General features: G+C 37.4%; 1 protein-coding gene and 1 long non-coding RNA gene across 2 annotated transcripts in view; one reads left to right on the forward strand and one right to left on the reverse strand.

Annotated features, from left to right (window-relative positions):
* Positions 1–23407, reverse strand: part of arhgef37 (Rho guanine nucleotide exchange factor (GEF) 37) — a 76592-nt gene that overhangs the window by 42687 nt on the left and 10498 nt on the right. Inside the window, exons 2-11 of the mRNA XM_084719836.1 lie at positions 21767–22278; positions 17382–17511; positions 17044–17191; positions 16147–16346; positions 15830–15960; positions 13188–13292; positions 7670–7783; positions 6763–6932; positions 5154–5301; positions 1274–1402 (exon numbers count right to left, since the gene is read on the reverse strand). Coding sequence (XP_084575962.1) covers positions 1274–1402; positions 5154–5301; positions 6763–6932; positions 7670–7783; positions 13188–13292; positions 15830–15960; positions 16147–16346; positions 17044–17191; positions 17382–17511; positions 21767–22276 — 1785 coding nt within the window. The 5' untranslated portion in view covers positions 22277–22278. The remainder of the gene's footprint in view (positions 1–1273; positions 1403–5153; positions 5302–6762; positions 6933–7669; positions 7784–13187; positions 13293–15829; positions 15961–16146; positions 16347–17043; positions 17192–17381; positions 17512–21766; positions 22279–23407) is intronic.
* The window catches only part of LOC146327318 (uncharacterized), a 195909-nt gene that overhangs the window by 31142 nt on the left and 141360 nt on the right, over positions 1–23407 (forward strand). The gene's annotated exons all lie outside the window — the stretch shown is intronic.

A 23407-nucleotide genomic window follows, 5' to 3' on the forward strand; every position in this document is an offset into this window, starting at 1 on the left:
CAGTTGGCATCGCATCTGTTCCAGTATTGCCATGGCATGTTTGAAAAGGCGCTGGATGAGAAATGTTCTAAATGTAGCTGCATGTCTGAAACAGTGTGAAGCAGTGTGAAAATCGGTGCCTGATAGTGTAAAGCAGAGCCTGAGCAGTTATCCTGGTAATTTAGCAGGAAAGTGTGTGTGAAAGGGGCTTAACACTGCTGCCATTGTAGAGAAGTACCAAGCTAACATTAGCCTGTTAGCATTACACTCTGAGGATACATCTGAGGCTGGCAGGAATTTCCTCATTAGTTTTTGACACATTTAATTCTGACCTGAGGCGTTGTACAAGAGTTAAAATGAAACTATCGGAGGCACTACATGATAAGTTAGAGTATCAATGTAATTATAATCGATGCTCTAGGACCATGAATGTCTATACAGAATTTTTATGACAATCCATCCTGGCTTAGCTAAAACTTTGTCATTAGACAGAGTTTACTTAAATTCTTTTTTTAGACCTTCTAAAAATCTAATTCAAAGGAATTCAAAACATACACCTTTATGCAAACAGTACATGAAGCTTTCTCTCTGCAGGAATTTATGACAGGTAGGGATGTTAACAGTAGTTTTGTTTTTATTTAAATTAAGTAATATCTCATAATCAATGCAGAATTCAAACATATATTTTATCAAATTCATTTTATATACTAAGTATACATTTAAATACATATTTAATGGCATGGCTGTGAAGTAAACACTAAGAGCTTTAAAATAGAGGAGATATTTTTAAAAAACTGCTGCCTCTTCAAAGAAATGACACCTGTGGTAACTGGTTCTACTGGTGTGATGCCAACTGACTTACAGACACGTACAGTTTCTACGCAGATGTTATTGTTCATGAAGTCAGGGCTGAATATCCCTTACTGCACTAACATTCATACAGGATATAAGTGTTTTCTGTGATATTTTGTCCTGTACCTTCCACATCATCTTTATATTTGTGGAACATGTAGTGTTGTTACTGAACATGTCAATGCCAGTTAAGCAGCTCAGGTTTGTGAAACAAGTGAATGTGATTGAGGGTCAGGTGTGTGATGACAGTTTGCTGTGCTAACTGATGTTTTAATGATTGATTGTTAATTCGTGGTCTGTTGATGATCACTAATATTCAATCTATCTTTGACTAATAAAACCAGGCCTGGATTTCAGAGGGTTAATGGACTAAATGATGCATAGACACACAACATAACAAAACACACTATGCTACAATTATTTCAGCTCCATCAGCACCAACCTGAATGACGGGAGCATTAAGCGTGTCTTCTACACTTCGACACAAAGTCTCCAGCCTCCTTGCACCTTCCAGCACTGCAGACTCTGCCCACCCCCAGAATGCTTTGGGGTCGAGAGAGCTGTGAGGGAGCTGAGATTAAAAACAGGGACACAAGAGAAAGAAACAGAATGAGTATAGAAGTTTAATTAAATCTTTGAAAGTGATTAATTAATATTCAATAGTTAGTGCACTGGAAAGCAGCTACCTCACAGAGCTTTTTTATTGTTTGGATAACTGATTGGCAGTAAGGCAATTAATTAATTTCTGCCTTTGTCAGTTATGCCTCAAAGCTATGGAACACACTACCTAAAGATGTCAGGGAAACCAGCTCGCTAAATGTTTTTTAAAAGAAGTTGAAAACTTATCCATTCACTTTCTCTTGGATCCATAGGCCATGGTCATTTTTGGCATTTCCCATGTGTCATATTTTAAACTTCTCCTACAAGAAGAATCAGAAGAGCTTCAAAATCGCTGGCTACCATCTGGACTACTTCCTGAGTTATTAAAAGATTTTGTTCTCATTGAAGGGTATGGCCAAAACGTGGCGGCAAATTTTTATGTCTTGCCATGAAATACAACATTACTATAATTTCTGTATGAATAGTCCAATTTGCACCAGACTTCACGTTTAAAACTTGTCCTGACCTGGACACATGTACATGACATGAGTTTGAGGTGCTGCTCCCAGCATGTTGACCATATCCAATTTAAATGTCCTCTGACAGGCCTTATGACCTTGAAGATGCTATATTATAAAGATTGTGATGTATCATTAAATGGCATTGCCTTGATGGTGTGGCAAAGGTCAATGTTTTGCCAAAACACAGTTACTTTAACTTGACTGTATATGGTCGGATCTGCCTGAAACTTCACGTTCATTAACAGTCCAAGCCTGAACATGTGATCATTTCATTGATGCCATTTGCCAAGCCATTTGGCCACGCCCTTTAAACAGCAGCCCTCCATGGTACATTTCACCAACATGCACAAAAATCAGTAAACATATGTATCACTGCCACACGCACAAAAAAGTCTCTTGGACCCATAGGCTAAACTCAACAGGAAATCATACATTTTGAATTTCGTATTAAATTTTGACATTTTCCACGTGTCGTATTTTAATGAACTACTCCAACACAAATAATCAAATTGACTTCAAAAGGGGAGTGTACCATCTAGACAAGTCTGTGATTATCAGCTGTCAAAAGATTTGGTCAGCAATAAACAATGATGTGGCCGTGGCATGGCGTTGAGTTCACCATGAAATATGAAATTGCTATAACTTGAGTGTAAATGATCTCATCTGCATAGTCATAGCACCAGCTACTGGCAGCAGGAAGTAACACTGAAGTCATTCCTACAGTGTCTAATACTTATGACAATTCAGTGCCCTGTGGACCAGTCGGTGTCCTGCAACATGGTCGCAGTCGCCAGAGAACCCCGAGCGGCGTACAGGTGCAAGGGTCCGTTCAACGCTGCTTGCAGCTTTAATTATTATTTCTTTTTATTCTCCTGAACACCCTCTTAACTTAGTAAGAAAAATACAATACACAGTGAACAACACACTGATTACCAGTGTTGGGACTAACGCGTTACAAAGTAACACGTTACTGTAACACCGTTATTTTTTGCAGTAACTAGTAATCTAACGCATTATTTTTTGAATTCAGTAACCCAGTTAACGTTACTACATGATGCGTTACTCAGTTATTTTGCGTTATTTTTTGTGTAGTCTCGGCTAGAGACTGAGCTGCAGCCAGAGCTGTGTAGTCCTGAATCTTTGTGTGTGTGTGTGTGTGTGTGTCAGCGGGGAGACGGGAGAAGACACGCTGTGTGGGCGCTGTTTACAAGACTGGTATCATCATGGCGTCGGTGGAGGAGCCCAAGTCAAGTTTCTTTACATGGAGATATTCTCACTACTTGACCTTTGTCGAGCACAAAGACAAGAACGTTTTAGTTAAATGTAAGTTGTGTCTTGGATCAAAGATCTTATCTACTGCCCAAAATAGCAATTCAAACGTGTTGAAACACCTACAGAAACAACATGCTGCGATGAAGCTAGTAGCTAAGAGTACAGACACAGACTCTGATGCCACTTCACCTCCACCACCTCAGCAACAGCGGCTGGATTTGAACCGAGGGACTGACTGCTCCTGCTAACCAGGAAAAAGTTGATAAAGCCATTGCAAGGTTTGTTGTAGAAGACATGCAGCCAATTTCTATTGTGGAGTCTCCCGCTTTCAGGAAGCTAGTTAGCATGATATCTGGTGTCACACGGCAAATAGGACGAAACACTTTTTCTAAGTACCTGGAGTGTGAATACGCAAAAATGGAAACCGAGTTAAAGAAAACTTAACTTAAAACTTAATGGGAGACCTTTTTTTTCATAGTAACTAAAAAGTTACTTTTCACAGTACTGCGTTACCTTTTGGTGCAAGTAATCAGTAAAGTAACTGAGTTACTTTTGAAATAAAGTAACTAGTAACGTAACTAGTTACTGGTTTTCAGTAACTAGCACAACACTGCTGATTACAACCTGGTACCAAAATATTTTTGTACAGTTGAGGACAAAATTATTAGCCCCCCGATGAAATTTTAAGTTTTTTTCAAAATTTTTCCAAGTGCTTTTTTAACAGAGCAAAGAATTTTCAACATAGCATTTCTAAACATACTAGCTTTATTTAGAAAGCATAAATTATTTCTTTTTGCACACAATAACAGAATTATTTCAGAAACAAACAAAAATTACCAGAACTGATCTTTTTTATTGAGCCATAGCACAAACCACTGTTGTGCAATTATGTGCTTTAACTTTGTAATGCTCAAAGATTGTAAAATCAAGTTAAAAGTGAGGGTTATCTTCTAAAATGAAAGTAATCAGTTTAGACTTGTTGATGCTCACAAAGCAGGAGAGGAATATACAAAGTTATCACAGCGTCACAACAAGTGTCAAAAGACACCTTCCAGCCAGACTGAAGTATGCTAAGGACAACCTGGAGAAAGATTATGCATACTGGAAGTGTGTTCTTTGGTCAGATGAGATGAAACTAGAGCTCTTTGGCCACAGAGACGTTGCTTATGTTTGGAGAAAGAAGGGAGAGGCGTATAACCCAAAGAACACCGTCCCCACAGTGAAACACAGTGGTGGGAGTAATGTGCTGTGGGGATGCTTCAGTGCGTCTGGAACTGGGAATCTCGTCAAAGGATAAGTTAAGATTTTGAAAGAAAACTTCAAGCAGCAGCAAAATTGGGTCTGGGTTGTGGTTTTGTCTTCTAACACGACAACGACCTAAAACGAACATCACTCCTGGTGAAGAACTACCTCCAGAAGACCAAAGTGAATGTTACTGACTGGCCTGTACAAAGCCCTGATTTGAATCCCACTGAAAATCTGTGGGGTGAACTGAAAACCAAGGTCCATGCCAGAAGACCATCAAATCTGGAGCAGCTTGAGAGATTCACCAAAGAAGAATGGGCTGGGATTCCTCTGGAGATGTGACATGTTTGACACTTGTTGAAAACTACAACAAATGACTGCATGCTGTTATCCAGCAAAAAGGATACACAATTGACTATTAGCATCAGGGGGATAATTTTGACGCTGGTAGTTTTTGGTTTTTGTTTTTCTGTGTGCAAAGTAAAATAATCTAAGCATCCAAAATAACACTAGGACGTTTGGAAAAGCTTTGCTCAAAAATCCTTGCTCTGTTTAACAGCACTTGGGAAATACTTAAAAACAAAAAGACATTTTCATAGGGGGGCTACTAATTTCATCCTCATCTGTATTTTTCTGCTATATATCAGTATAGAGTTTCGAGTAGAAAATACATCAGGAGATTACCTGTTGCGCAAAACTCTGGAATAGTTGCTCCATGTCTGAGGCAAGGTCTTTATGCAGACAGGTGAACGTCCCCAACATGCTCCAGATCATCTGCAGAGCCAAACCGTTAAACTGAGGAAGCTCATTGAGAAGCAACGTGTTTATTGTCCTGTGAGGAGACGACAGGTTAACATATCAGTTGAAGTCAGTAATGACCAGTTTTACACAAACGCAAAAGTGTCAGTTCAATGTTGGATTTAATCAACATTTCATCATTCCATTAGATTATGAGCTCAAATTCCACTTTAACATAACTTCTCAAGGGCTTAATCATATAGACTGAGAATTCAGAAGAAGGGACTGTAAAAATAGACCCACTGTCTGGTTTGGCACTGACTTAGGCAGACTGGACTCTGAGTGGTTAAGAGTCAAACAGCTCAAAATATCCACCAACAGCAATAAACAGTTTAGTGTACCCAACTCTACTCAAACAGAATGATTAAATCTTCTAACAAGTAAAAAAAAAACAAATTGTTGCTTACAAATCAGGCAAATTAACAGAATGCCAAACCACAGTGTTCTGTTCATTCAAACCACACTGGAAATAATGCAAAAAGGTTCCATGTTCCATTAAAAAAAGAAGCTTGTATTTTTCTGATTTTTTTCATCAGATTAATATGTAATTAAGATTTTTTAGGATGTTTTTCTCATTTTATATTTGTGAAATGTTAGATAGATAAATGGACAATTAAAAAACAGAAAACCAAGAGAGGTTCAATTTCTATTGGTGTCTTGGCTATCTCTGAGGATAGGTCTCAGTACACAACTCAGTAAAATGTAATTTTCCAAACTTACCTGACTGCTCTAGAGTAGGGCTACAACTAACAATTATTTTCCTAATCGATAAATCAGTTGACTATTTTGTCAATTAATTAATTAATAGTCCTTTGTTTTAAAATGTCAGATAACATCCTCAAATGTCTTGTTTTACTCACAACTCAAAGATATTCAGCTTATTGTCATAGGAGAAAAGAAAAAAAAAATCCACATTTAAGAAGATGGAATCAGAGAATTTGGACTTTTTCTTAAAAAAAAAATCACTTCATTGATTATATTTTGTGAAAACACCAATAGTCATTCCTACAATATTGTTGCAATGTCGAGGTAATTGTTTTTAATTTTGTCCATATCGACCAGCCCTACTGCTGGGTAGGTTAATAGTGCATATACATATGATGAGCTGATAGAATATGATGTACTGCTGCAGATTACAGAGTTTAAGGTATTTTTGTTACTGAAAGATGTTTGTAAAAATATATATAATTTATTGTGGAATAGCCTAAAAATATCAAGATATTATTTATAAGATGTATCGGCCATCCCTAACTGGAAGGTACCATTCTGTTATGCAGTTTATTTAATTCCACAACCATTACTTAACTGTAAGTATAAGTGGGACATAGGTTGCACCTTTTTAATTGCTACTGTATACATATTTTGTTATGTATTATGTAGTTATGTGATTTGTCTCTTCTACTCCTGTAATGCGGAACTAACTTTTTATTTGTAGCACTTTGAGTGATCAGCGTCAGGAGATCAATGGTGAAGTTCATGATTGTAATTTCTCTACCTGTACGTGTTGGCCACAGTCTGCTCATCATAGCTCAAATTGGGTTTGTCACAAATCACTTCATAGTCAAACAGCTTGTCCAGCCTCTTCCTGATCAGGTTCCTTGGGCCCACCAGGAGGTCACGGAGTGCACACAGTGGTTTGTGAATTAACATCCTCATTCTCTTTTCCTGTATGCAAGAAGAGATGACACTCCTGGTTAATGCTGGTTAATTAATCAATCATTCACACAGTGTGTTTACACTTCTCAAGTATGTTTTTGTAACAGTACTTTTTTCTTTGATCTAAGAGCAATTAATAAGAATCAGAATCAGAAATGCTTTATTGATCACCAGGGGGAAATTGGTTACATTACAGTGGCTCCCATTCCATTCAAGAAGGGATATACATACATATATATGAGTGTATAGAAAATATAAGAATGGAAATAGAAATCGTATGTAATTAGTAAGTATGCATAAAAAAAATCTGTGTATTTTACTACTACTTACAACAATATAGAAAAATACAAAGATATGTAAAAATATGTAAGAAACACACACACACACATTATATAACAATAGAACAGTAGTAAGTAATAAGTAGTAATAGTGTAAAAACAACAATAATGCAGAGATGGGGATAACCGTGTTTAGTATTATAAAAAAAACAGTATAGGTTGGATTACATGTACAGTATAAATGAATAAATGCAGTAATGATGCCAGTGTACCAGTGTATTGTTCTAATGAATTATTATTTTTTATTATTATACAGAATATCAAACAGTTGAATTATTGCACAAATAACCATATTGTTAGGTCAGTATTACGCATATGATAAGTGTAAATAAGTGTAAATCCACTTGTAGTTCACTATGTTTTCTACATGTTATTGCTGTTTTAACCCAATTAATGAATTTAACTCACAAATGTGGGAAGAATCCACTGTCGGAGAGCTGTAGTGATTTCCTTGTAGCAAATAGGAGCCTTCTCTCCATCCATATCAAAGTCAAACTCTTCTGTTTTGCAAGCCAGGAACACCTGCAGACCAACAAAGAAGAAGGAGCTGTCAAACCCTGCTCAGGTCTCCGAGGCCCTGATGTCAGCTAATTCTGATTCATGAAAAGATTGTGGGAATTCACCAGGCTTTTTTTTATGTTGCCATGTCTAAATTAAAGGTTATTAAGATATTTTGCTTTGTGAATATACGAATATACAGGAAAACTGTCAGATATTCCAGCAAGAGGACAGTTTTCCAGGCTTAGCAAAAATAACTGGCCACATATTAGTAGGAAAATGTGAAAAAGAAGGAGGATACAGTGGGGATCTTTGTTGGTCCAGAATAGAAAGAGGAAAAACAGGATAATTTTAGAGTGGAGAGGTACACAGAAACTCATGTGTTTGACCTCAGGGACTTCAGGAGCCTCTGAGTTTACACAGCATGACTCATAAACATGTTAAAGAATAAATATCCATTTATATTCCACTTATTCCACTTCTCCACTGGCTAAAAGTGACCAAAAAGTCACCAGTTCAAGTCTTTGGATAGGCCAGATGGGGGAAATTAATAATATATGCACTCTCTTCACCCTTCATTCAAGATCTACAGGTCTTAGCAAGGCACTTAATCCCCAGACTTGTAGACTGCTAGGGGTGTGACAATTTCAATACTACATAGAAAATTGAAATGAGCTTTCAATATCAGTAATCAAAATGCAGAATCTGTGCTTCTCTCAGTATTTTTTTCTCCACCCCTGCCCCAGTGGAGAGGGTACATCAGTCAAGGACCAGGATCTGCAATCTCCTGTCAAATGATTTTGACACTTAAGCTAGTTGTCCCATTACTTTCAAAGTCACTGCATCTCTTTGCAAGTGGGCGAATACAGCATCCCCTGATTTTCTGCACAAGCTCATCTGTTTCTTCAGCAGAAAACTGTTTGCTTCTCCAACTTGCCTCATGTGCCACTTAAAGCTACAAAGAGGAACTTTATATTTTGTTGATTTTAAAGGCCCCTGGGGGCAAAAGCCAGTGTTTCCACCACCATAACCATGGTATATAACATCAAAAATAAAATTATGGAAATAATTGCTTGCTTTTAACTTGCTAATATACTACTCACTGTAACTTTGCCTGGGAAAATGTAAAAACATGCTCTTTTCATTTGATTTCACTGAGAATTCCAGTGGCCGGCATCAAGAACAACAATATAAATTTAGAAACAGCCAATCTGGACTTCCAGCTATGGCCACGAGCTAGTAAGCTACATTTAACACTGCTCCACTACAGTCTGCATGAACTGCAGAATCCTAATATAAATCTTAAAACTCATCTTGAAAGTGTAGGCAACTTCTATTCTCAAAGCGGTGATGCCAAATTCTGGGAAGTTGAGCAAAGATAAAGGGAAGACACAGATACAAACAAAGTTTACTGACTTTGGGGCAAAGTGGCAGTGAGCTTACTGGAGCTTAAGAAGAAATACCAATGGCAATTAACAGTTTAAAGTCAGAGTTCTCAGCCAGACTTGATGGGATTCTACTTGCTAATAACACTGGCAGATGTATGTTTGTTAACAGTGGAAGATGAGCACGGTGAAAAATGGGAGACAAATGCTGAAGAGAAGAAATAGGGTTCTGGAAGATAAAGTTATCGACATGGACACAAGGTCGTGACTGAACAACCTGTGGTTGATAACCCTCCTTGAGGGTGCTAAGGGCCCAGACCTCTGTTTGTTCCTGGAGGGCTGTGTACCAAAGGTGCTGGACTCAGCTTCTCTACGGTGTCCAATAGTGATGGAACGAGCACACTGAGTCAGGTTGAGAAGAGACAACCAAACTCTATGGAGGACTTCGGTAATGAAATTCCTGAACTATAAGCAGAAAATGGCTGTGACAAAGGCAGCTGAGGCAAAGACAGACATCCTCTACAAGAACCAACAGGTGTGCTTCTACAACATACTCATCACTGAAGAGCACAAAAAACAGAGACAGTATGACTATGGCCACCAGCTGTAGATCCTGGGCCTCAGGTACAGCATAATACCCCTGGCTAAACTGGTAGTAACTTACAAAGAACAAAACCTGAACATTTAACTGTTCGACAGAGATACAAGACTTACACAAAGTATATATAAACAAGATAAAAGAAGAAGCAGGATAAGCAAATATTAGAGACTTCGAGACAGATATAAACAGACTGAAAGCTGAATGTTTTTGTTTACATCCCTGCAGATGTGATGTTGCTCATAAGGTAAGAGTAGCTGTGTAACAGACTGCAAATCAAAATTATTTTTGTCACTTAATCAGGATGTGACAAAACACTGCCTTCTGTTTAATTTATTTTTGCTTTTATACATCAATAAGTCTCTTTTATATGCTAAAGTAAAAGTTGGTGATAATAGCATTTTGGCAGTCAGTTGCAGTTTACACTGATGCATCATATTTTGCTCAGGGGAATTTTCTTTACGCAAATCAGTATACATTATTAAGTCCTGAAAACACAGAGATCAAGTGTGAATACCTCTGTTCTTTAATGTAATCCACTAGCACTAGCCTCAGTTTTATTTTTCATTCTTTAATAATGTTCCTTTTCATACCAGCATTAAAAGTTGGAATAATGTTAGTATTTTTGAACACTGCCAATTTACCAAGTTTTACAAAACAATAGTCAATGTTAGCATTGAATACCAAGAAATAGCAATCAATTAAAGGTAAGTAGATGGTATGTTCGTTATGTGATGAGATGTTTCAGTTAATCAAAATTTAAATGTACAAACAAACTAAAATGTGAAGAACCACAATACAAAAACATGATGTGTCTTCATTTGTGTCTTCCAAAACATCTCATATTGCTGTCACATACACACTTCCTAAAATAAAAATAACTCCTTGACATATGAGCAGCACTTTGTAGACGATGTGCTAGATAAGCTTAAGTGTGAATATAACAGAAACACACATTTACTTCACTGTTTCCTGATGAGCAGTTAGAAGCTACACTGGAACAATCTGGGGTTTAGTGTCTTGAACAAAAAGGCAAATAACAATTCCTGTCAGATAAAGGATTTATTGTCTCCATCCCTAAACACTCAGGACAGTACTCAACTCAGCAGTTACAAACAAGCTGGGTATTTTAACCCTCATCATTTACACTTCTAGCATTTTCTGACATGATCTTCTTACTATCATCTACTGTAGCAGTGTTTCCCAATCCTGGTCCTCAGGGCCCACTGTCCTGCATGTTTTAGATGTTTCTCTGCTCCAACACACCTGATTCAAATGATCAGGGCTGTGTTTCCCAGTTTCGATGTATCTTAGCGCTCTACGAAGGTCTCTAAGATATACCTTAGCAAAGGAACTTCTTTTCCTACGAGTGTTTCCCAAACTGTCCCTTAGCGGGTGCTCTTACGAGGAGCTGTTAAGGTACATCATAAGTTGGAGCTGTCCTTTGCCACGGTGCTGAAAGTGTATTAATCGATGCTGCATGCATTGATTGATCATTTATAAAGGTAAATAAATTATGTTGTAATATTACAAGCCTTGCCACAATAATTTTACCTCCATCAAATATTATATCATAAATGCTCTGCCTCCCAGAGATCATCTGCTAAACTATTTGAAACCTAGTCCACATATACACAGGTATTTTTTAAAAAACAGCGTTTTAAAACCAAATCTCCGTCCAGATGAGTGTTTTGGCACAGTTTCATGCAAAAATCCCCGTCCTACTTATGTTCTACATCATGTTGTCCTCTCTCTATATATATATGGTAAAACTGATAACGGTGGGCTTGTTGTGGGGAGAAATGAGGTTGCTTGTGTAGTTTAAACATTTTGAAGTTGCCGCTTTTCTTTGTTAAAATGAAGGGAAACACTTGATATGTGATTACGTCTTTGCAACTTTTCATTTATTTAAAACTTAACTTTAGAGATTGGGAACAAAGGAATATGGGGGGTCTCTTGAGCGCGCTTCTGCAGTCTCCCAGAGACAAAGCTGAGCTGCAGAAGCGCACCAAGTGCGCTCAAGAGATTCACTCATGTCCATATGAGGAAAGGTCTGTCACACAGCAAGTTTTGCCTATCTTGGCCACCCTACATTTTATTGGCTAATTGTTTTAAAAATGAATTTGGGTGCCACACTTTATGATAGTGGGCTTATTGTGGGGAGAAATAAAGGGCAATTGTGATGCTTTGGTGACTGTGGGACATGGACACACACTCCATGAAACCGATGCCTTGCTCAGCCCAAATCCGTCTCCCACCACCTCCAAGAAACTACCCACTGCGTAAAAACGCAAAGCTGCCAGAAGCTGTACCTCTGGGCTGAGAGCGAAGTTGCACTTGGTAGCTCTAAATGTATGGGGACACAAGTGCAAGCAGATTCAGGATCTCCTCAGGTGGCAGCCGGTACTTGGGACAGGATGGCACTGTCTGAGAGGACATCAAGCGGACTGAAGTTTGTCCTTATAAAATGGTTGACATGAACCAAATGACTACGCGGACGGCGACGCCTTTGGTTCATTTGATTGAGCGCAACGATACGCTGTATTACAGCCATAATCTAGTCCACAATGAAGCAAATAGAGGTGATACGCATGGTCGCTTATATAGTTGGTGATGCCTGCTTGATTAGTTTCCAGCCGGCCTCATTAGACGAATCAATTTGTCAAGTATCTGTCAGATATCCAGTATAAAGTGGTTGGGAACAGGCTGTAGCCTAGTCAGAAAAAAACATATTGTCAGTTAGTCAGCTCCATTAAACGAATAAATAAATAAATGAATAAATAAATAAATAAATACATGAATAAATAACAATATTTCTTCATAATATTCATTATTCATTATTATTTTTAATGAGGTTAATTTTAAACTAATTATGTAATTTGCGCAAGGAGTCTAGATGTGATTTATACTGCAACTGTCCATTTAAAAAGCATAATTTTGGCCTAATAAAGGTAAAACTCTGTTAAGATGAACGGAGCGCATCACTAAGAGACAGCTTACGAGTGGTTCAGACCGCCCTTCTTAAGATATACCTTCAGAAGATATATCTTAGCTAAGGAGACTCTGGGAAACAGCCCGTAAGCTTAAGGGACAACTTAAGATACAACTTACGACGCACGTAGCGCTACGAAGGCTCTGGGAAACGGGGCCCAGGTTGTTATTAGACTTCTGCAGAGACTTGATGACGAGCTGATCATGTGAATCAGGTGTGTTGGAGCAGAGAAACATCTAAAACATGCAGGACAGTGGGCCCTGAGGACCAGGATTGGGAAACACTGTACTATAGAATAATATTTTCTTGCTGAGGCGTATGTAATCACTTTAATTTAAACCATAAAACACAGAGATGCAGCTATTAGGTTTCATCATATCAGCAGCAAAAATGTTAATCAAGTTTGACATAATCATCTGTTAGCTGCCATAATACAGCACAAATGCAGCCTACCTGTAGGTGTTGTAGGTACGTCTCCACATTCTCAAGGAGCTCCAGGATCCCATGCTCCAGAACATAAAAGAAACCTTCCAGTACATCAAATTCCTCATCCACCAGCTAAAGTACAACACAGGAAAACACACAGAATATATTATAATATGCAATTTCTTTTTTAAAAAAAGGGACTTAATGAGTATACACAGTAATGTCTTAAAAAAGTCATGGGGCTCTGATCTGTGGGATTCAAATAGATCACATCCACTGTTTTCAAGCTCTGTAACTGGTCTCATTTCTCTTTCCTTAGCCTTTATTTATTCATTTCAATATGCTTTATTGGCATAAATATTTTGTAAACAATACTGACAAAGCATTAATGATACAAATTAATTCAGGTCAATGATATTAGAGAAAAGGGAAAAATACAAATTGGAAAAAAATCATGATTAATTAAGTAAAATAAGAGCAGTATTGCTCTGACTTGGCTTGCGATTTTACTGTTCAAGGAAGCATAATTAGTAGATGCCTGAAGTCACTCAAAATGTGTCCAGTAAAGGCTTAAAATGTAAATTAGGCTAAATAATGCTGTTTTATTTATCTATCAGGAATAGTGAAAAATTACTAAACATTACTGTAAATGCCAGAATCACTCAAAAGAGTAATCATTAACCAGATGTAAAGCTGGAAACCTAAAATCTATATAAAAATTGAGAATTAAGAAACAAGTCATAACAGCAATTCTAAAAGCATGCTAATTATAGTAAAAGCAGAACACAGAACAGTATGGAGTAGAGATCAGACATGGCAAAGTCATAAAAGCAGAGCAAATCACAGTTCAAAAGACCAGAAGCAAATAGCACAACAACAGCACAAGCAAGGTCAACAACAAACAAATGCAAGCAAGAGCAGACATGAGAGGAGAAAAACAAACACACAAACAATTGACCTTTCGCTAAGCCCCGCCTTCCTCAGTTACTGTTGCAAACAGTGCCAAACTTTCCACTCTCGCACTGCATTTATGCAGTTTACAGTGATAATGATGGCAGGTTTAACATCGAAATTGTGAGTAATTGTTGAAACATGAGGTCTGTGATTCCTTAAAGACGTAAACAAAAGCAGATTCTAATTTCTAGCTGACAAGGGTGAATTTTGTCAACTAAAATAACTTACAAGCAGATTTTCTAACTCCTTGAGTCAGCTGAGAAGTCTCTTGCTGACATCTTATTGTTTCCATCTGACACGTTGCTGCTTGAAGGTGGGTCTTAGCGATGGATCAATTAAGAATTAATAGTAGGGGTGTGTATCTCACTGACTGAGACGATTCGATATGTATCTTGATACATGTTCAGCGATACAATATATTTTATAAATCTTTAAGTGGCCAATGATTCGGTTTGATACGACTCAGCTCTGTCACCATACGATACAATACAATACGATACTAACAAGACAATGCAATGTGTCAGTCTTTACATTTTGATTCACTTAATGCTACATTTGTCGACATGGTTTCTACACATATGGCTTCAAGTCCAACAATGCTAATCATTCTTTTTCAGTTATACACACTTAAGAAAGCTGCTACTAGTCCATTCTGTCTTCTACTCATTAAGTTATAGCAAATAGCTTTAAATGAAAGGCAAATGTACAAAGTCAGATTTTTTTTATATTCTACATTCATGCAATGCAGCAATCTTCATACTGTATGAGAAATGTGACAAATCAAAAGTCAGAGTGTGAAAATGTAATTCAGTCAGCAGCTATTAAAATCAAGCAACAGGAAATTTGTGCAGGATGCTCATGCAGGTGGACTTGATCAGACATGAAAAACCTCATTAGACTGACAGGTGTAACCAATGAAGCAGAGCAAACAGCAGGTTGAATAAACGGTCATATATGTTTTCTCTGCAGGTTAGTCTCCCTCTGATGAATCATTAACTACTGCATTGCTGCTGGAGCAAGGGTGTGTACTGGAAGATTACAGATGGCTCAGAGGCCTGGAAGAGTTACCTCAGGTGTAAGCACCGTTAACCTTAATCCTCTTAAGACTGGGGAAACCACAGACCACAAAGTTATACTTTGTCTTACCTCACAGGTGCTTTATTCTATCAGTTTTTCATGACTTTGTCTATCAATTTGTTTCTAATGGCCTTACATTAGGCTTGGGCAGTATCAAGGTGTTATGGTATACCAGGACATTTAGACATCCTGAGGTATAATTTCCAATACCATCATTGTGAATAAAGTTATCTAAAACATTGAAGTTGCAACTGATTTTTTTAATTGATGGAGAATAAAAATGTGGCAACAGGCAAAAACACATTTCCTGAAGTGACGTGTTTTCTATTGTGTCTGTTTTGCTGCGTCTGTGTTTTGCTTGGCAACAATTCTGCCTAAGAACTATAGTGCTTTGTTGCATTTTTTTTTGTTGTGTGTTTATTTTATAAAACCTTGCCAGGTATATGTAGTAGTTACAAAGAAGCACCTTGGAATTAAAGTGAATCCTTTTCTGAACTTCAGAAGGAGTTTTATTTACCTGTAGTGCTATTTATCCATCTAGGTGGATAAACAGCACTGCAGGTAAGAGGAAAAGTATGCATTTTTGATTTTGGGCTGAACTGTCCTTGTAAATATGGGCCATTAAACTTCCATGTTACCTTAGGTGCTATTCCAGTCTCATGTTTGATTTGCTGGCTGAGCCTTGTTGTCTTCTTTGCAATGCTGTGGGTATTGAGGCGGTTGATCTTGTCCTTTATGGTCAGCGTTTCAGTCTTCTTGTATTTGTCAGCTGCAAACATAACGTGGGGGACAGTTAAGTATAGATGCACTTCACCTTCTTTTATCTGTTATACAGGGCATTGAATCCCTGAGTCCTCCTACACTAAATGGACCCAAAAAGATGGCATTGTAAAAGGGAATAACATAATATTCCATTATCAGCTTCACTTGGAAGCTTGAAGGTAACCCATCTCACCAACTTCTCTGAAGCGTTTGTATTCATTAATGCGACAGTTCAAGGTGATGGAGGTGTGAGCAGTCAGCTCCAAAAGTGCATACGCTGGGTGAGTTGTTTGTGTGTGTTTCTGGATGGTCTGCAGGAGGAGGGGGTAACGTGCAATCCGCTGCACCGGCATCACCAAGAAGAAACTGAGAGAGGTGGCATTTACTTCAGGCCTGGAGAGATAAATTGCAACAACCATTACATGTTAGGTCTATTGTTTATCCAGGTGTAATTTTCTATTTTATTTCATGTTTTAAGCTATATTAAAGGGGTAGTTCTGATTATTTAATGTTGAGGTTTATGAAGTACTTATTGATAGGCAGTGTATTACCAAAAGTAAATAGCAGTCAGCATGTTCCCAGTTTGGAGATGCAGAAAGGCCACTTAAAAAAAAAAAGAAAATATCAGTTTATGTATGTATGTATGTATGTATTTATTTATTTACTGCTTTACTTTGCCGTCAGACAGCCTTTTCTGACAGCAAACCACCATTATATAAGCCAAATATTCTGAGCGATGTCTGACTCATATAATGGCAATTCCCTGTCAGAAAAGGACATCTGATGGCAAAGTGGTAAAAATATTCTAAGTAAAGCGTAAACTTAAACTGATATTGATTTTTAGAGGCATTTATTGCATTGGTAAAATACTTTTCATTGCTGACTCTGTCCACAGCAGTTCACTGCACAGCTTTCATGCTGGTACCCCTCTCTGCTTCTCCAAACTGGGGACGTGTTGAATGCTATCCACTGCAGGTAATACACTGACAATTGATAAGTACCTCATACAACTCCACATTAAATAATGCCAACCACCATTTTAAATACAGTTGGTTCCAGTGTGAAACGAGAAAAAATTATATAAACATACGCTGAGGTCTTGATGACTCTGACAATCTCGTTCCAAAGTGCCTCCTTCTGTTTGTAGGTGTTCTCCACCACTGTTATGCTGTTGTAGTTGGCCAGGTATTCTTTATAGGCAGCCTCAATATCTGAAGACAGACTGAGGAATGAATCACCTGTCAGGAAAGCAAAAAATACATTTACATGATTTATATTGACGTAAAGATTTTGTTTCATGTCAACAACTGTGATCAAAGCAAATGATCTAAAACCTCTAAAACCTAAAGACAGACAGAACGTTATTGATCCCAAACTGGGAAATTCTTGACAGATAAATGAAAGTCAAAGTTAAGCCTTGTGCCTTACAGAGTGTCTCCAGGAAGAGAGGGTCCCCAGGCTCAACCCGTTTCTGGTCCAGCAGGCTGAGGAATCGACTGGACACTTCAATCACATCCTGAATGTAAAGAAACATGCTGTCCAGGTTGGCTGGAGGAGGCTGTGGGACAAAATACTAATTAATTTTCTGTAAATATGGATTTTCACACTGGACTAATCTATTTAAATATGTAGATGTGACAATCATTTAACTCCACCAAATGTTGCCCACTACTGGGAAATATTGGGAAGTTCTTTTTCAGTTTTTTAAAAAAATATATATATTTTCATTTTTTTTAATATCTTAATTATAATGTTTGTGTTAACCCATAGATCTGTCCTTACACCCCTTACTGCATTTGACTACAATCCATTACATTCATTGAGTCCTCATTTCAATATCCGAGCAACTGGGGGGACATTTATCAATTTCATTATTGTTTTACATTTTTCTTTTTTTAACATAATTTGGATTTGAGGAAGTGAAAAATGTAAGGAATACCAAATTAAAGTGAGAATACTTATTTCCAAGATGTCAAGGTGTTAAAATACAAACACAAAAAATAAAATATATATTAAAGGGATAACTTGGATTATTAGACATGGGCTTGTATGAGGCAAGAGTGGAAGTAACTAATGACAAATACTCCAATTATTGTAATTAAGTAGTTTTTTGGGTACTTGTACTTTTATGAGTAGATTTTCAAGTCTGTACTTTTACTCGTATGCATTACAAAATGTACTTAGTTACTTTAAAACTCATAGTTGAGTACTGAGTACAATTTGAATTAATATCCAAACCTTTTGTCTGCATATTAGTTGCCAGTAAGGTGATCTGATCATAAATGGGCCAATGAAAACCAGGATATATGGACAGAAAAAACTACACAAAATGCTGTGGCACACATTTGGAGTATGGATGTTAATGATTAGTCATCAATCGATGAATTGCTGTTAAGAATTTAACCAATTAAAAAATGTATTCATGGATATTAATATGGATATAATAACATTGTTTTGTCTGTCAGAGCTGTTTGTTGAAGAAGGAAAATTAAATCTGGTCTTAAAATGAGGAAAAAATGACAGAAAAAAACAGAACAAATTGAAAATGAATTATATAAATTATCAATGATTGTTATTCTTTTCAACTACTGGTTCAGGAAAACACATTAAGTTTGTAACCCTAGTTTGGATATGTGACTGTGACATCAGTGGTTAAAAGTAACTAATACTCTGAGCAGTTTTTGAGATGAATACCTTGTACTTTGACTTAAGTAACAGAAGTACTTTTACTTGTAATTGAGTAATATTTTAGTAATGTAACAGTACTTTTACTGGAATACAGATTTCCAGTACCCTTTCCACCACTATTATGAGGTTATGTGCCACAGTGTTGTGTATCTGTGTTGTTGTCTCTGGTCTCTGTGATCAGGTACTGCACCTCCCCTCCTGTTGCAGTGGGTTTATTTATGAAAAAAAACTGTTTGCACATTTGTCTCATTTTCCTCTCTGTCGTTTACCTTGGGTTACCTTTAATAATTGTTACACTCCTCATCCCCTTGCCCAAACTTTGGGGTTGTAACAGAGGTATTCATTAATAGTCATTGTATTACCTAAAGCAGCTGGCAGTCAGCCCACACCCAGGTTGAGGAAGAGGAGATGACCTCCAGCATGGAAGCTAAGTAAGGAAGTGCTGTGAACAGAGTCTGCAGCAAAACAGATTTTAGCCATTTAAAAAAAAAAGGTCTACCCTCAGCTAAAAAAAAACTCAATATCAATTTCAGTGTACACTATATGTAGAATATTCATGCTTCTTGTCTGAAAAGGCTTGTCTGACAGCCAAGAAAGGGAGTGAAAATATTCTAAATATAACATACACTTAAACTGGTTGATTTTTCTTGGTGGACCCTCTTTCAAGAGGTTGAAATACCTTTTGCTGCTGACCCTGTCCGCAGTAGTACATTGCTTATCTTCTGTACTGCTGCTCCTCTCTGCTTCTCCAAACTGTGGGCATGCCGACTGCCATTTACTGTAGGTAATATACTGACTATCAAGAAAAACCTTATACAACTCAACATCAAATAATCTGAACTATCCCTTTAAAAATATAAATAGTCTGACTATTGAAGCTTAAGCTTTATTTAGATGACCTGTTCCCTAAACCTAGAAATGAGAGTAAATTTGAGGCAAGACTGCAGTGTAAATATGAAAGCTGATAATATAAAACAGTGCAACAAAGATAGAGTCCTACAAACACTAGATCAAGCACAATCACATCAAACATATGAATATAACAAAGCATGTTCATGGCTCAAGTACAATTAGTGAATTAAAGAAGATATACAACAACAGGTATTTCGGATTTTCATACATTACTTGGTCACTTACAACAGAAAACAGAAATACATGTAGATAAAGCTAACAAAAATGATTATGGCAATACAACAAAACTGTGACTGGCATTAGCATCATGTCCTTCCAAAACTGAGGTATCTGGCTGAACTGTTTGTGTGTTAAAAGATTATATATTCAAATGAAATGTCTTGTCCAACACATACATGTTTGTCTGCTCCGTTACAAAACAAATGTGTACAAGATGAATGCTAACACTGATAAAGAATCATTTTGTTTAGCTTCATTCTATTCTAATCAGGCATAGTGGGTGATGGTGGGAGACTGAACAATCAGCACATTGCCACAGAAAAACAAACCAGCAACTTTTCTTTCTCACAATAGCACCATTCATTGACATATTTATTCTATTTCTGCATCCAGCTGTCCTTCAGTCGCTGCCCTTTATCCATGTTTCAATTCCCTTTACACCTCCATCATTTTATTTCTATACATTTGCATTTTGTCTCTCAATTTTAGATTGAAAAATTACAAATGATCACAGACAAATCTTTTTGTTAATGTATTTCATCCTTGATCCCCTCTTCCATCATCAGTTGATTTCCTTCTTTCATTTCATTCTCTTTCCCCTTCATCTACCATTCTCTCTGTGCATCATCACCTTCATACTCATCCACAACTCAGTCGTTCCAGCTCATAAAGCCTGATTCCATTATGTTTTATGAAGCCCCATTTCATTACAGCACAGATAATAAATTATTTATCAGCAATAAGCAAGACCCAGATGCAATGAAAAGCAAATGATAATAAACCACCAGGCAACCTCTGTTAACAGTTCCTCTGAATGCTGCAGCACTAATTAAACATGTAGTGATCACTTTTTATTTAAAGGCACAATCAAATGGGTTGTTGTCCTACAATATAAATTCAAAACACAGAACTAAACCTAAACAGATCTTCCAATATAGGGACTAAAATTAAATAGCAAACAGATCTATGTTCAGTGTTTTGTAATGAAGATAACTCAGTGTCCTGTCCCACCCTGCCAGATCAACCTTTTACACTGATGTCTAACACCAGATCAGAGGCGGAAGAAAAATGCCCCCATATTGTGTGACTGTACCTCTTATGTTGCATGTTGTTCTGTTTAAAAAGCAAAATGGCTGTGAAAATATCTAATTTCTTGACATGTTAAGAGTTTATTTTGTTTGCTGGACATAATGAATGTATATATGAATATGAACGTATATGAGTGAATTTGCACACATATCCCAGCTGAGACGCGAGCAGACAGGAGATACTGGGAGGGGGACGAAGGTATCACCAACTGCAGATGCATGGGCTGGCGATGGTTGGCATCAAGAACTAAACTGTGTGGTAAGACAGCTGGGCAACCAATGTGCAGTACTACTTTCATGACAAATCAGTGAACCATGAATTTAGCGCACAAGATCATAGCAAACCCACTGCACCCTCTATGGCCTGAATATGCACTTTTTCCTTAGCAAAGGTGCATCTTGCCCAGGACCAAGACAGACATCACATCCTGTGTCCCACCAAGCATTGAGCTGCTCAACAATCTCTAATCACATAGTCTGAATCTGGCACCTTCCTGAACCGCACTTAATAGCCCTTATGAATTTCCCAAAGTGATTTGAAATGTTTTTTTATGATGTTTCTTACAATGCATATCTTTTGTGTTTTTATGTGCTGTCATGTGTGGTTGTCGATGGCTTTTTATCCTCCTTGTGAAATTAAGTGTTTTTTTTTAATTCAAGAAAAAATGCCAAACTTGAAGTTGATTCTGAATGTGAAGTTTGCTGCCTGTCTTTGTTAACTATTGTACAGTAAATTAAATTTTTGGGATTTTGGACTGATGGACACTGATGCCAACAACTTGATGGACATTTTCCACTAATTTCTGACAATTCACAGACAAATGAGTTCAAATAATCCACAGACTAGATGATACTTAATTGCAGGGTTACCAGTGCTACTAAAAGCTACAAACACAACATTCATACCTGTAGTTTCTGCAGGTTGCTCCTGATGGTCACAGTGCTGACTTGCAGCAGTCGAAGGTAATTCCTCTCAGACTGAACCAGTTCCTCTATGGCCAGCAGCTGTCTCTGAGCTGCCCTCTCTTTAGCTGCTGCTTCCTCTTCCTCAGACTTCTTTTTAGTTTCTTTTGCCTCCTCTGCCAACCTCTCTTCTGACATTGAACTGTCCTCTGAGAAACTATCCTGTGAGGAAAGTTTCGAGTTTGTTTCCACAGTGGAAGAATTTGTCTCTTCAATTTCTGAGGTGTCAAACACAGACATAACTGACTCCTCCTCTGTACTCAGTGTCTCGTCTCCAAAATGGTCTGTCTCTGTGGTTCCAGCCTTCTTTTCCTGGAGCGTCTCTTTCATTGGCTCTTTCTTGGCGACCTTCTCTATAGCTCCGAGGGGAGACAGAGTGGACGAGGCCAGTTTAGGGTGAGCCAGTGTGAAGGAGGAGGACTGAGCCCTCCTGGGCACCTCCATGCTGGACATCACTGTCAAAGAGAAAAACTGTTCAGACTTTGCCTTTTTTCCATGCTTAAAGTGAATATTTGCACTTAGAAATAAAATATTTTCATCAGTAACTTGGGAAATAAACTTTCAACACATGAACATCTATCAGCCACTGATGGATAAATGTTGAAATTCACCTCCCACTCAATCATTATTTTGTGTTTGAAATCTACCCGCCATTTTCATATTTTACCAGCATTTGGCTAGTGTCTGGTGCTAATTTCCCACCCTGACAATGTATTGCAAATTTTAACAGAATTTCAAGTATATTGGCAAAAGAAAATGCAGATGAATGCTTGTTTCCATCCACTGTCGTTATGCAAATATTAGGAGTTGGTTAATTAAGATAAGCAGTGGTTGGGGGCAATTCCTTAGTTAGAAACGCATTTGCAGAAGAAGAGGGCACAACAAAATGACGTAATGGATGGATGTCCCTCAACTGAAATATAAATGCAACACTTTTGTTTTTGCTTCAATTTTCATTAGTTTAATTATAGAAGAAGTCATATTTTTTAGTTCAACTCAAGAAAAATGGGAGCAAAAACAGAAATGTTGCATTTCTGTTTTTGCAGAAAGAGCAAGGGAGTGATCATGAGATGGTCAAAGCAGAGATAGCTGATCAGTAGCATGAGTGAAATGTTTGCTCCATCAAAGTTTATGCAGAAAACATATTTCCATCTCCCATGAAGTGCATAAACTCTATTCAAAAAGTCAAAAACCACCTGATGCCAGCATAAAAACGGTTTTGCAAAATTCAGTTAGTTTTTTTCAAAATTTGCCATTTCCTTCAACCCATTTCATTCAAAATAAGTATGAAAATATGTTGATGGAAACATGGCTAGTCACTGTTAAGCATGATGTTTCAATACTATTTTATTACATGCCAATACCAATTCTGATACCTGAACTTTATGTATAGGCTGATATGAGTACTGATCTGATGCAAGTGTTAATATATACACATTAATAATTATTATTATTCCTATTATTATTATTATTATTTTTGAACAGCTGTATACAACTGTATTAATGTGATGTGATTGCAACTGTAAGGCCTAACTCAGGTTAAAATGTGAACAAACATACATACAGAGAATGAATGTCACAGAA

The sequence above is a fragment of the Lutjanus erythropterus genome, chromosome 5 (genome assembly GCF_056507025.1).
Source record: "Lutjanus erythropterus isolate fLutEry1 chromosome 5, fLutEry1.hap2, whole genome shotgun sequence".
Classification (NCBI taxonomy): Eukaryota; Metazoa; Chordata; class Actinopteri; order Lutjaniformes; family Lutjanidae; genus Lutjanus; species Lutjanus erythropterus.